Source organism: Macrobrachium nipponense, chromosome 26 (assembly GCF_015104395.2).
Source record: "Macrobrachium nipponense isolate FS-2020 chromosome 26, ASM1510439v2, whole genome shotgun sequence".
Lineage (NCBI taxonomy): Eukaryota > Metazoa > Arthropoda > Malacostraca > Decapoda > Palaemonidae > Macrobrachium > Macrobrachium nipponense.
The window spans coordinates 75565603-75581822 of NC_087215.1; the positions used below are offsets into that span (position 1 = coordinate 75565603).

General features: G+C 35.8%; 1 protein-coding gene across 3 annotated transcripts in view; it reads left to right on the forward strand.

Moving 5' to 3' along the window:
* Window positions 1-16220, forward strand: part of LOC135200451 (cystathionine beta-synthase-like) — a 189514-nt gene that overhangs the window by 858 nt on the left and 172436 nt on the right. The window contains exon 1 of one of the 3 annotated variants that reach the window (XM_064229111.1): window positions 6057-6213. The exons of 1 other annotated variant lie outside the window; for it this stretch is intronic. Coding sequence is in view for 1 of the 2 variants with exons in the window: in XM_064229108.1 (XP_064085178.1) it covers window positions 14889-14912 (24 nt within the window). In the remaining variant the exon portion in view is untranslated. Of the gene's footprint in view, window positions 1-6056; window positions 6214-14458; window positions 14913-16220 lie in introns of those variants that run through there. One more of the 3 variants, XM_064229108.1, reaches the window with a different exon arrangement.

Genomic DNA, 16220 nt, shown 5'->3' on the forward strand with positions numbered 1-16220 from the left:
TGAGTATAGCCTACTGCAATGGCGCACGAAAATGCCTACCTTAGATGTTTAAATGATGAACATTAGTGGCTGGGTTTCGCCAGTTCTTGCTAAAATATATATATATATATATATATATATTTATATATATATATATATGTATGTATGTATGTATTTATTGTAGGTATCTTGTATAATGTGAAAAGTGAAACCCGAGAATATTGTTTTCGTTCTTTTTTATTTTTCTTAGTATAAGTAATCTATCAAAGTATGCGTTTTTACCCTGATATACAAGTGCGCACACATATGCTTAAATGTACATGATAGATACTATATATAATATAATATATATATATATATACATAATATAATATATATATATAGATATATATATATATATATATATATATATATATATGATTCATTGGAACGGCCTATAAGAGGTGGTTAGGGTTCGTAAAAGGAGCATTAGAAAGTAGAGATCTCAAGAACTTACGATGTAGGTGGGTGACACATTATATATATATTATATATATATATATATATATATATATATATATATATATATATATATATATATATATATATATATATATATAGGGACTAGAGAGGCTGCCATTGAGCTGTTTAAGTGCGGAAAGCCTCTCTCACTGTGGATGTTGCCTGCACACGGCGTCCATCCACGATCGGGCAGTTAGTCTGATTTGAGAGAGACTATTTTGTTATATTTTCCCTAGAGCCATTGCTTGTTTTTGTGTGGTGTTGCGGTGGTGGGTCCGTAGACAAGTCGTAGACTCAAGTGAGAAACAATACCTGGATTCCTTCCTCAAACTCTATTGATATCGTCTTGCATTCTGGATGGGAGATGTTTGAAGCCACATTAATGACTTAATTTGGATACATTGCATGGATCAGGTTGCGGAAGTCTGATTTTCAAACTGTCCAGCCTATCTGCTTTTCATGTATTTGCCACTGAAAGTGCAACGCACAGGACGATTGGGAAAAGAAAACGCCATGGTATTGGCGGGAACCACACCCCCATACACGTGAAATTTCGTGCTACCTTGTCTTCGTCTCGATTACCTTTTGAGTCATTTCCTTTCCGTAGTAATTTTTCAGTTCTTGAAGGATCGGAATGGCATATTACGTACCGTTGGATATTAAAAATGCACCACGCAAACGCGCAATCAATAAGCATCGTTTTAATTTTCCGGTTAAATCTTGTTATGTCAAATTCACGAAAGTCAGAAGGAAGAAGAAGAAAACGAAACAGACAACATGAAGGCGTTCTTTGCTTTGCACGGGATCGGGGTTCGGGTTTATTTACATCAGATGATGACAAATTGCGTTGAAGTGAGGCGCTGCTTGCTTGAATGGGGTTCGGGGCTTCAAGAAAAGGATATGACGTAAAGTATGATGGATGAAGTCACGAAGTCCAAGGGATACGAAAGCTCCTCGTTGGGAAGAGAAACACCGAAAACGATTGCAGTCGCATGTTAGCAAACCTTGAAAGAAGTTTGATTATAATTGTCTTGATTGGCTTACTTCCGGTACTAGTTAGTCCACTGAGAAAATTGAGTGCTTGAATATAAAGAAATGTAGGAGTAAAATCGTAGCTCTATTGCTTGTACGATCCGTGAGATCATTAAAATTTCTGTGAAGTGGTATTCTTGGTATCCTGCTGTTGCTCTGGCTACGAGAAACCACGTCATCAAAGGCATAATTCCTCTTTGTTCGATAAAGTAAATTTTACCTCCAAAAGCACGTTCGTCCGGCGTGAATTTTTGCCTCGAGTCTAAGTCTAACGATTATTCTCCTTAGCTCGGGGAAACTTATAAAGTAGAAATGAGGTTCCACATTTTTAAAGAACGACTTCACTCTACGGGTCTAAAGTAAGGTTCCTTCCCATTGCGCTTTGAATATTCAAATTGGAGTAAACGATGGGAACTTAAAGAAAGTTTCTTCTTCGCCGTTTTCAGTACCCCATTATCCAGTTTCAGTAATGGGGGAACTGCTGAGTCAAATGGACATAATTCTAGGTTATTGACCTACATAATTTTACACCATCCTCGTAGTACTACCCAGGCACTTTGAAGGTGAAGTGGAGGAATGCTATCAAGGAAATAGCAGCAGGTGGTGAAGAAGCTCAATGCACAGGTCTATATGTGCTATAGCCCCCATCAAGAACAATCTCGCTCGGAGACTGCACAAAACTCCACCAAGGCTGAGATAACTATAGCCCCGCCCCCTCAAGCAGGGGTGTCATCCGTCTCTAAAAGTGGAGGGGACATTCTGAAAAATTATTGGGTTAATATTGGCGAGCGAAGAGATAAACATGATTTGGTGTATTTTGATGTAATATGAATATATGGATAATATTAAGGGAAAAGGGTGATTGATTTGTCAATATTAGTCAGTCAACAAGGTTATAAGTCCACAATTTACAGATTGGTTAAATATGGTACAAGTCTTCTGTGGCATCCTCAGCATACAGTTCCACTTAACTCTGTAGAGACTATGATCTTTATTTGATATTACAAGCTTAATAGTATAAGTAATAAGTATAGTAATAAATTTATTATTTAATGGTGCAGTATATTATAGGATTTATAGGGCTCCATTGAGTGTAAAATAATATCCTCCTGTAACAATACAAGCTTTAACTCCAATCTGGGTTTTAATAACTAAGGTTAGGGATGGTAGCAAAAACAGCAGTAAATAATCGAATGGCATGAATGAGAATGTAGTACTAGTGACAGTATACAAGTGGAACAGCAAGAGATATTATAGAGGGGGACAATACTGAATGAATTGGTTGTTGAACGTACGAAATGAAAATTTTGCAAACAATAACATAAAGTGCTTGCTTCTGGATACAGCCAAAAATGATAAAGGTGCTTTAAAAAATTGCCAAAAACATTTGCCCGTGTGTTTGGCATTTTGTTCACAATTTACTCTGGTAGATTCACATCAACCGCACATCTGATGTCTAGGCCAGTCCCTTACGACGCTCCTGATTGGCTTTTGATAAGCCAATCACAGGACTGGAAACTCTCAGTCTCTCGAGAGAATTCACATAGGCAGGATGTATGTTCCACCTCTCCTGAGGAAACTTAGGCAGATGTATTTTCCACCTCTCCTGAGGGAACATAGGCAGATGTATGTTCCATCTCTCCTGAGGAAACATAGGCAGGATGTATGTTCCACCTCTCCTGAGGGATACGTCTTTCAAAATTTTGATGTGAATCTACTATAGCTATGCCTTGAGGGTCAGATAAGGATTTTACTCGTTTGTGTTGAATATATATTAAATAATATTATTAATAGCCCCATTTGCAGCATCTGTTATATAAAACTTAGAAGAAAAAAGTTAGGGGGGCGACAATTGGTATGTTGTCCCCCCTAGAATAAAAAGTGGGAGATATGCCCCCCCCCCCCCCCTCGCAGATGACGCCCATACCCTCAAGTCCCGTTTTCCAACTTAAGATCTCTGTATTTAGCCTTTTGTTGCCAATCGGGAGGTCCATCTTAGGTTCACTTTTCGTAAAAAAATCCACATCATCTATGTAATCCAGTCAGCAAACAATGGAATGAAACCTTAAACAACATCGTTGTCGAAGATGAAACGGTCAGCCTTACCGTGCTTTTGTTTTATATCTTCACCAGCGTTGTATTTCATCCCTGAGGTATTGATATACACTACCACCACCTTGCAAGTAGAGTGCCGTGCGTTGAGTTCACTCTGAAGTCCGTGGCAAATTCTTACTTAGTGGCTTTTAGTTAGAGAAACAAAATATCAAACGATATCATTGGCCTTTGAAATTATAGTGTGATGTAATGATTTATATTTATATATATATATATACACACACATATATATATATATATATATATATATATATATATATAAATATATATATATATATATATATCTCATTCGAGCTACAAATGTTGTCCTTTAATATCTAATTCTTCGCGCTACTCTGGACATTGGTTCGATCCGATGGGGGACGAAATTATTAGCGACTAAAAAATTCCCCTTTTGGTACATATATGAAAATATATCAATCCGAGGTAGAGCGGAATTATATATTAAAGGACATTTTGTAGCTCGAATGATTTATATGAATCACGGTGATGTGATAAGTATTTATGTGTATATATATATATATATATATATATATATATATGTGTGTGTGTGTGTGTGTGTGTGTGTGTGTGTGTGTATTAATTTGCCAATGAATGATAGTCTGGATGATGGTGGAATGGAAGAAGTTGATTCGTATTGGTGTTCCCAAAATAGGCTGAGAGAAGAGGCGTTTAGTGATTTATAAGTGAAGCAACTATTTCGTCAAGAATCGTCCGATTTAGAAAACTATTTCCTATCGTCCTAATAATACCCTTTAATGGATTGCATCATGCACCATTGCCCTCGTCTCTTGCTATAGCTGAAACAAAGGGCTCAGGTTGCACGGATGTTCGTGGTGCGTATACATTGGCGAAGCGTACTGTATGTATTGAAGGTTAAGAATAGATTCGAACGAGCTTTTTGACTAGGTGAAAAAGAAAGCAAGATGCATGAGTAGGATTAAGAACGTTAAGACCAAGAATAGTATGGATTTGAGCAATGATAAAATCTAGGCTGTAAAATCAGTAGGCAGAACGTCAGAGATTTCAAGCCTAGCGTTGTCCTGAGAGGCAACGGTGTCATATCTACTCTTTGTAAAATACTTGTTTTATAATGTTTTAGACCTCTACTGGTGGGATAGTGTATCACAATAAATGTATTGTTTTACGATATTTTAGACCTCTACTGGTGGGACGGTCTATCAAAATAAATGTACTCGTACACGTGGTAGGCGTAATCATTCTAAAATGATTAGAGTTGCCGAAACGAGAAAATAAAATTTACAATCTTTACGTGAGTAGAGTTACTAATTCGGATATTCTTAACTATGTTGTAACGTAACGGATATTAATTTAATTTTCGGAAACTCTGAGTGGTAATATCCAGTAATATATTTTAGTATGGAAATAAACGTTGACAATAATTAATGGGGGAAGTAAAAAAAAAATGCCGTACAGGTAACTACGGTTTAGGTCTTCCGCAGACTCGCATAGAGTGGAGTTTCTCGAGAACGTGGAAAAATACGTGAATGGAATAGTGTGAATGGGTTCGACTTCGACAGGGCAGATAAGCTTTTTGTGTAGGTCTGGATCTTGGTGAGGTGTATGAACCGGTTGATGGTGTTAAAAATTCCAGTTGTGTATGTTCACCCCCACCCACCTTTTTTTTTTTTTTTTTTTGTTTTTTTTTTTTTTTTTTTTTTTATCTTGAATACCTCTAAGTCTAATTATATGATTTTGTATGGCTGAGAGGGGGAGAATAATTCTACGTTTTAGTACCTGGACAAGTAAGCTATCATACTCAATACTGACGTGACTGATAACTGAATTAAATGAAGAACCCCTTTACCCAACACTACAGTTTTGTGTTATAGATTAATGGGGCTCATTTCGGCATGAGAGAAGACGTTCGAAAAATAGCCAACGTGTGTAGGGAGAAGTTTCCTTCCAGGAATTACAGACATGTTCATTTACTGGCTGCATATGATGTTTCTCACGTTCATATTGAACGCTTTTTATGCCTTGAATCTTGGAGTGTTTGGGACTTTGGGTACGTTCCAAAATGTATAACACTATTTTAACGCATTCGTAATTCACATTACATTTTATTTGCATTCCACAGAGCAATAACATTCCAGACGAGTGCTTTTGTGTATGGTTTCATGCTGGAAGGGACCCTACGTCACCCTTTATCCGTCAGTTGTGATTGGTCAGTGGTGTCACACCTTCGATTACTATTGGTGGATGCCGAGACTCGCACCACTCAAACGCTTTAGCGGCGTTGCTAACGGCTAAACTTACAATCATTTATTGCTTGCATACTTCGGATAACTCTGATGTTACTTTCAGAGAAAACGAATGCTGAAATATTACAGAATTGTGAAGACGTTTTGTGGTAATATATCTGTGAGAGGTTCTGGTAACATTTATTACCGTCAATTACGATAAACGGTAACTCATCGTAGTTTATTTCTTACAAAAGTAGGTTCACGCAGGTGTTCATTCCTTTAAGCACCAACTCTGTGGCCGTTGTTGAAGTCGGCCACGTACTCGTAAACCTACATTTTCCTTGTGTGACTGAGTCTACCGCAGACATATTCAATAAAAGTGAGTGTTATTTGCGCATGTTCCTCGTTTATTATTCATTTTAGCACTTGTCTGAAATTCCCGGCATATTTGATTTGGGTGGCATTTTGGTAATTTTAATACTTCATTCTGTAAACATGTAGGCTTGTACATATTTGCAAGTTGTGTTCTGTTGTTTGTAAACATTGCAGAGTGACGTTTGCTCTGTGTAAACAGTCATTGGGATGTGAGGTATTTTGATTTAAATTGTCGAAACTTATAATGTCCTCGGCACGCATTTAAACCAAGGGAAATTTGACGTCATGCCATTTGGCAGAACTCTTGGTTATCGGTATGGAATTTTTCTTCATTTTTTGCTTCGTGCGACGGTCATTTATGATATTTTATTTATCTATTTTTTGGCGAGTATTGAATGTGCCTCATTCAAACCAGATTACGCGCAGTGGTAATGAAGTTGTGTCATAGGAACGCATTGATAAGAGTATTCTAAAAACGGAGTTCGGTTGATAAGTGTGATATTGGAAGTGAGCGTTTATATATACCACAAAGGCTAACGTCTCGCGAAGGTAGTGACATTTTGTCATATCTCTACCGGAAAAATTACACTTGCTGTCCAAGCTTTCGTTAGTTTATTACGAAACTAAATGTGAAATATATATATATATATATATATATATATATATATATATATATATATATATATTATACACACACACACACACACACACATATATATATATATATATATAAATTTATATATATTATATATATTATTATATATAAGTATATAATGGGGATGACAAGGACCTCAGCGGTTTACCGATAATTGCAATTGTTTTTGGACAAATATATTTTACCATGAATTGCATGGCTAGACGAAGGTATTGACTATTAATTTAAGTATTGAAGAAATCTTTCGTCTGTTTTTTTTTTATCCTTTTTTTACAGTCCCATAACTGAAGCACAGGAATGCGAAGAAAAAATCTTCAATAGACCACAGGCGAAAGATTTCAACTTCACTTTAGGCATTATTTACAAGACATCGAGTTCAATATCTTCAGTTATGGTGATGTACAGTTAATCACATAATTAAAGTATGTGTTAATTTTACAAAATTTTAATAACCGAACATGTTGAATTCGAGAAATATCTTGTAAATAATGACAAAGGTTTAGGTTAAAGGAAAATGAATGTATTATGAATAATTGGCTTGGGCTCCAGTCAGTTTCAGACACTTTTAGACCTAGGTGACTCATAGTAAGTCTTACCGTCAATAGCAGGGACGATTTTGTTATCAAATTACCCTTTTTGATCATTGATCCTTGCCCTTGAACTATATTTTATATAAAAAAAGAGAATTGAAGGTGTAGTATGAATTAAAAGACTGTGTAGTTCATACAAGATTAATCGCCAAAAAAGGGTTCTGTTCTTGGTTGAAATTTGCCCTTGATATGGCAAGACTTAAGTTTCCCAGTTGAACTAGGCCAATTCGCCTGGCGTGATAAGCTAGGCCTACGGTCAGAATTCGCTCTGCTCCTTGGATTAGGCCTGTTCTAAGATGATATGCAAGGCCTACGGTCAGTATAAGCTCAACCCTATTTACTAGGCCTTCTGGTGTCGATTTTCAGGAGTGTATGATTATGATTGTTTCAGAATGGCGTCGTTCAGAAATTAACGGAATTGACGTATATCCGTATTTTGGTGCTAGCTGTTTATCTATACGTCGACTTGACAGTTGCGGTGAATCCACGTTCAGTGACGAATGCCCGTAGGAAATCCACTTTGTTGGTGTTGTTGTTGTTGTAGATTCAGCTGCCCTCGGGCAACCCATACAAGCAGTGTTGCCAAAGCGCGGAGAAACTACCAAAAGTGCGGAGAAGATTCGAGGAGGAGTCATTGAATGTAGAGCTGCGGACTGCACTTCTCATGTATGCGGCGCTGTAGGTCCGCATATATATTTATGCTTTTAAAACTTTTTTTTCCATTTATAAAAATGATTGAAATTATATAATATTTTCTGAAAATACCAATATTTTTGAAAAATGAACCATTTTCACTAGTCTCGAGTGTTCATGCGCCAATATCAGATAGGTACGATCATACGATTGTCAAGAACCGATTTTGACAACAGCAGATAACGTAACCCAAACGTGTCTTACAATGCATTCATTCTTTAGGTCCAGCTATCTTCAATTTGCCTTTGTAATTATATATATATATATTATATATATATATATATATATATATATTATATATATATATACATACTAGGAACTGTGTCTAATTCACAATCCGGAATTCTCTTGATCTTGTGAAAAAATTAAATAACATTGTACTAAACCCTAGCGATATTTTTGTCAGTTTTGATGTATGTTCTTTGTTTACAAAAGTCCCTATTGACTCTGTGCTAGAATATTTAAGTAATGAACTTGTACTGCATGAATTGCCTATGTCCGTTAGTCACATAATTTCCTTAAATAAGTTATGTATTTGTGATTGCAGATTTATTTTTAATGCAGAATATTACCAACAAATATTTGGTATGGCCATGGGTAACCCTTTATCACCTCTCCTTTCAAACTTATATATGGAATTTTTTGAGACAACACCTCCCGAGTATCACACTTATCCCCTTAAAATGGTACCGATATGACGATGATATCTTAGTAGTCTTACCTGGTGGTATTGATGTAAATGATTTACTGTCTAAATTGAATAATTTAGTGCCACCCATAAAATTCACTGTTGAAATTGAAAATAACAATGTCATCCCTTTCCTAGATGTATTAATACATAGAGAATCTTTCCAATGCAAATTCAGTATTTATAGAAAACCCACAAATAATTTAACATATGTACATTTTTATTCTGGCCACCATCTTAATATTAAAATTTAAATTCTTTCTTCTATGTTCCTAAGCGCTTTACGTATCACGAGTCCACAATATCTGGACCAAGAAATAGAATACATAAAAAAGATAGGAAACGATCTCTGCTACCCACCTCATTTAATTGATTTATGTTATCAAAAAGCTCACAAAAAGTTTTATAATGTTGCTATTAATGAAAAAGAAATGCCTAAAAATATACTTAGCTTACCTTATTTTCGTGGATTTGAAACCATAAAATCAATACTTAAATCGTTTAATGTTCTCTTATAACAATACCATAGAAGATATGGTAATTAAGAATAGTCCCGTAATATATATATATATATATAATATATATATATATATATATATATATATATACATTACGTAACTTTAATGATAGTCAAATTTAGAATCGAACGAGACACGCGGACAGTGTTCAGCCTTGAAGCTGATTTATTACATTCGATATAGATATATATATATATATATTATATATATATATATATATATATATATATTATATATATATATATCTATATCGAATGTAATAAATCAGCTTCAAGGCTGAACACTGTCCGCGTGTCTCGTTCGATTCTAAATTTGACCATCATTAAAGTTACGTAATGTTTCAGAAGATATGAAGCAACTGAATTTCGGAAAGGGGATACTCTAACTCTAAAAAGGTCTACTTAGTAAACCCAACTCATATACTGGTAAGATACGGTTAATATAATATAAACAAGGTGACTATTTAGTCTAGTAGTGTAGTAAAATAACATTGCTTGCCAATTAACACTACAACTCCCGGTGCGGAGCTAGTTTCTCGATGATGTGCGGACTTAGCGGCAACCCTGCATGATACAAGCTAGAGTAACCCAACTTGTTGATGATCATCATGATGGTATGGTGGACGGGGTACAGGTACTGTTACGTCATCGACCCGAACCTTTGATTTACACCAAGGTAGCAGAGCAGTGAAGTGCCAACACATTAACAATTCCTTTTGAGTTTCGGCTTAGTTTATCCAGGAATAATATATAACGCAGAATATCCAGTGCGTAGCATTATCCTGGATAATTTAAGACTAAACATTTATCTCTCAAATTGATTGAAAATATATCCATGGGTTTTTGGTGAGTATCCTCTTAATAGAATTCCACAACATTGACCCCCTCCTTACAACCAAAGTCGAATCTTTTTACATTGAAACACACACACACACGCACACGCACACTTAAACATTAGAACGCAGTCTTGCTCTTCTTGAACACATCCTGAACTATATATACAAATATATATACACTTGCTGTATATGTAAAGTGTGTATTGTAGTATATATAAATCCATGCGGAGTAAGAGAACCGTGTTAAATCAATGAGATGTAGTAGTACCGTATACATTCGGCAACTCCGTAAACCACTTCATACGTAAGCAGTTGCGTAATATCTGGAACTTCGTAGTTGGAGATCACTATAGGGGTATTGTGTAAAGCGTCGCATGTGTAACTTGTGTACTTTTTATCAGTGCGTTCGTTGCAGATACTGCTGGGGAATTGTTGATGTAAATACAGGGTTACGAACTTAGTGACAACAGTGGTAGCGCGTTTAGTTATTTCTTATTCTTCGTGGGTTTTTATTTTAACGTTTTAACGCTTAAAAAGCGCTGGCATTGCGTTTTGCTTTGAACGTATAGTCTTATTACCAATTTAAATTATTCATTAATTTGGAAAAAATAAAAATGCTTTCTCGTAAATAAGGTCTCGTACTAATATTAATTTGGAGAGAAAAGGAACGCTTTCTCGTATAGGTCTCGCTGTTGCGCTAAATTTTCTAGAATATTCTCTCTCTCTCCTCTCTCTCTCTCTCTCTCTCTCTCTCTCTCTCTCTCTCTCTCTCTAAGCTTGCTGAAAACCCTGACACCTGGTTAACACTTGTTGGTTTTGTTAATTGAACCTTTATGAGCCTGAGATGGAAGACTGAAATAACGAATAGAGATGAATAATTCAGACGAACTGCGATTGCTTAGACTCAAAGAATGGTTGAACGTTTTTGTCCATTAATTACTGGATATATAGAGATCACCCCGTCAACTGCAAACGCACCATTAAATATTTATTGTTTGGTTTGCGCTCACTAACCTTTGGCATGAAGTGCATTTTTAACGCTGCTTGCGACAAGGACCAGTAAATAACTGCGCACCACGATTGTTTTTTTTTTTTCAGTTATAGGAAGCTGCGCATCTGCTTTATCGTTATCGTTTTATCACGGTTTTTATCTCCTCTCTTCCTTGAGCTCTTCAGGGATGTTAAAAATACTTTCTAATATTTGTTCTCTCTGTTTTTTTTTTTATTTCTTGGCGAGGATATTTTTGTTATTGTGGCACTATTAAGAAATTGGTGTTTATTTTTTTTTATTTAATTCTACTAATTTTTTTAAAATATTTTTATTCAGTGAACAGTTTGTAAATATAACTTCATTGCAAGTAAATCTTAGATATCCTAATTTCACTACATATATATATATATATATATATATATATATATATATATATATATATATATATATATATACATATACATACATACATACATACATACATATGAGTGGTTTTCATTTAGATTCATTTATAGACATAGCTATAGTACTGGGAGGATATTTTTAATTCGCAAATATATATATATATATATATATATATATATATATATATATATATATATATATGTGTGTGTGTGTGTGTGTGTGTGTGTGTGAATATTTAAAATTATATAAACGTGAAAGAAGATCAAGCAAAAGATTCTTTATTTTTTTGCAGTATCCCCATAAATGTCACTTACTCGGAAGCTATTAATAAATTAAATTTAATATTCCGATAAGAGAGGCTAGTTGCAGCTGTTATAAGTTCCCTTCATTTAAAGATGACGAGGAACCTGTACTATATATAGTCGTCTAAATTTGGCAACTTTCTCATTAGAGCTGAATGTAATTATTTTTTTCTTTGCCGTTTTCTTTGATATGCCGTTTTCTTTGATACAATTCTGGTTTTCTTTGGCAGCTAAAAACCAGCGTCTCGATAATGTATTTGGTTATGGTTTTCCGAAATGAAACCAATTTTACTTTATTCGATTTTTCGTGCGTGCTTTTCCGTAGGGGGTTAGTGCTGTCAGTGCACCTCATGCGGTACACTGTAGACATAACTCGAGGTTCTATGCAGCGTGCTTTTGGCCCCTAGCTGCAACCACCTTCGTTCCTTTTATGGTACCTTCTTTCATATTCTCTTTCTTCCATCTTACTTTCCACCCTCTCTTAACAATTGATTCATAGTGAAACTGCGAGGTGTACCTCCTGCTACCCCTTTCAAACCTTCTTACCGTAAATTTGCATTTCAGGCGCTGAATGACCTCATAGGTCCCAGTGGCTTGGCCTTCGGCCTAAATTCTATATTCAATTCAGTTTCGTGCGCGTCCGTAGAACGCACAAGATCTATAGTATTTAATTTTTATTTATTATTATTATTATTATTATTATTATTATTATTTGCATTTAAACTTCTCTGGCTTCATCGTTATTTTAGAATTACCGTCAAGTTATCGTTGGCCTCTTGACTTTTAGCAGCTTGGCCTACTTCGCTGTTTATGTTTTGAATTCTTGTTTTTTTTTTTTTTATTAAAGAATAAATATTAGGCTCTTATTAAATTTTATTATTACACTTTTCAGCTCGGTTTAGTTGTTCTTTTCACATTATACTTTGCAAGTTATTATTATTATTATTATTATTATTATTAATTATTAATTATTATTATTGTTTAGAAAGCCCAAAAGAAAGGCAAGTTAATCAGTTCTTTTGATGAGGAAGTGGAGAACTTGTTTGTTCTTCACGAACAATTTCGGTAATTACGGGGCTTCTTGACGTCGACTTCATACCTGGGATTTTCTCTCTCTCTCTCTCTCTCTCTCTCTCTCTCTCTCTCTCTCTCTCTCTCTCTCGTTTCCACCCCTCTTCTCGTCTTCCCCCCCCCCCCCCCACTCTCGTTCCCCTTTTAAAAGGCTATGTTGTGTACATGCAATAGGACACACCACACACACACACACACACACACACATACCCACTTCTCCTAATTAAAGTAATTGCTTGAGAAGGATAAGAGAGTGAGAGAGAAGGAAGGTTGGCGGGGGGGGGGGGGAGGCGGTAAGGGTTTGCTTTTCGGGGCTGTAATTTCATCTTGGCTTTCTTCGTCCATTTTTATCGTTGTGTGCCTTATTTTTAATTTCCTGTGAATGTGGTTCTTTGTTTGGACTTTTTTCATTCCTAGACCTGAGGAGAGACAGAGACTCGCTCTTTCTCTCTCTCAAATTAGTTGGAACCTTATAGGTGACCTGTCAACAATAGCAAATCGAATCGGTAATTTCTGTTCTTTAACATATTAACTTCAACGGGGTTGAACTACTAATACATCAAATGGTAAATAATTTACCAGGTTTATAAGTAGTATTTTTTTTAGTTTCAAGTTATCTGTGATCAATGTGAGACTGACATGAAATTAAAATTACTTTATTTGACATTTTGTGTTGTGGCCGTTTGACCTTTATCAGGGCGGCTACATTGACGACGGCTATTTACCCGCATGTCTTTATAGTCTACAGTACAGATATTCAAGTTTAACTACTGAAGGGAAAAAGTACAGTGTATTTGATTTCAAATGCGACGATATTACACAGGTAATGGGAGGAATCTAGCAGGCAATATTTAAATTCGAAGTGATTTACATACGTAAAAATAACCTTGATTGTACAAAGTCAGGCAAAATGGACTTCGGAGTCGTCCAGCTTGTATTTTGAAATAAATTCACCCGAAAGTGTGATTGTTATTTTGGAACAGGTTGGATCGAGCCAGAACAGTCTCGCTAAACAAGATTTTACGTAAACTGAATACCTCAGTGGGGAAACAAGAGGACGACTTGGAAAATACCTAATTAATTGCTTGATATATCACGAAAGGCGTGAAATAGACTTAAAAAAAAAAAGAAAATCGCTAAACCAACGGAGTTGTCTTATCTATTTCAGTAGCTTCAGGCCAGCGCCAAATATTTACATTTTCGGAAAACCTCTTCAGGAACACTTTAGAAGCTGAACGTAATGCAAAGAGAAGAAGCGCTTTGAAAACTTTCTTGCCTCCCCGTGCAGGTGGTGGCGAGACTGCGCTTAAGAGAGAGAGAGAGAGATGGGGGAGATGAGGGGGAGGAAGGTGCCGGAGACTCTACCCCCCTACCCCCACCAACCGCTCCCCCCTCCGAAAGGATAACCACCACCAGGGATCTTCTTTATTACGCTCGAGTGCAGAGCTGACCGTCAGCTGGAGGCAGCTAGTAGTAGCTGTAGCGGGCTTTTTCTTCTTCTTCTGCCTTTTTTTCCCCGTCGACCTGCGCTGACCGCGGATTCGAGACTACTTCAGTTGCAGTCTTTTTATAAGTTTGCGAACATTTAATCTAAGTGGACGCTGTTTACCGCGTTCGATCGTCGATTCAGTTTATTGATAAATCGGGTTATTTCAGCGCACTGGCTGGAATTGGACGACGAATGTTTTCGAATTGATGACTCGTTAAAGTGACTTTTATCGTTGGTGCTTCAGCGAGTGACATCAGTGTGACAGGGAAACCCGATTTTCAAATTTATTGCATAGAGCTCTTGCTTAGTTCGCCCTTAAGCAGATTCGTTTTTGCAAGACAGATTTGAACCGCACAGTTGTTATTGTTGTTAGTCGTTATCGTTTGAAAATAGAAGAAAAAAATTAGGAATTAGGAAATAAGACTTGTCACTTGACTTCAAAATGGCCAGCAAAACAGTGGCTGCGGTAAGTTTAGATACAGGCGTGTTTTGTTTTATATTTTATTTATTTTTTTAGTGAAATTTCCTTCCATTTTGTGCTGGGGATGGCGTTGTTTTGATTTGCATTTTGTTTAGTTTGGCACCCTTTGTTTGTTTCACTTTGAGTTAAATTATATTTCGTATGTGTGTAGTTTGTTATACAGTTTTACTTGTTTTTAGTTCTGAATGTTTATGTACTGTACACGTCTGAGTGACGTATGTCCAGCGTATGTTTATATTATATATATATATATATATATATATATATATATATATATATATATATATATATATATAAAGGAAGGGGTGTCCAATCAGACGCCAGTCATATAAACGTGTTTTATTAAGAAACGTTCCATGTTGTCACCAACACATCATCAGTCTGCAATTGAAATTCAACAATAAAATAAACTAAAAAATTAAAATAAAAAATAAAACATACTACTCAGAACGTTAAAATAGAGAATGAGAAGAAAAATATCTGTTCATAAAGAAGGAAAGAGCTGAGTGACTAAAAACGGTAAGGTCTTCACACAACTTAAACTTCACGCCAGAGAAAGAGGAGATGACGAGGTGTTGGAGTTTTAAACTATACTCGGTTTTTTTTTTCCGTCTGTCCACCTGCCTGTGGTGTTTGCTTATGGTAACACTGCGTCCCGGGCTTTAGATACTTACATTCAGCTTGCATTCAACAATTATAATAATATCCTGTTTCGAATATTAACGGTGTACTTCGCATACGGTAAATTATTAAAACACTTTTCAGTTGCAAATGTACACCCAGATATCCTTTTATTTACTTAAAACTTACACATAGCGTATCTATCGAAAGCCCGGGACGCAGTGTTACCATACGCAAACACCACTGGCGGGTGGACAGATGGAAAAAAAAAAAAGGAGTATAGGTGACAGGTGCTTAATAAACAATGACTCAAGGGTAGTTAGGTGGGTAGTTTGCTTTGTGGTGCCAATGATAGAGAAATGTTTCTTATCGATGGTTATTTTACAAATCTTTGCGTGTTTTCTTATATTAGAGAACTCGGGATTAGAGATTCTGGACCCCGTTCTGTAACTTAATCCCAAATGGCTGTAATACCGGACTTGTAACAGTCTACGTGAAGATCCAACATAAATACCAAGACATCTTGGGCATTCAAATTTATATATAATGTTGGACTTCACGAAATCCTGCAATTTGTCCTTGTAATTAAAAAAACCCTCCAATTTTTTTGTGAATTCATGGGAATGAGATTGAGTTCTAAAAAACCAAATTCCTTTTCAATAATATTTTTTA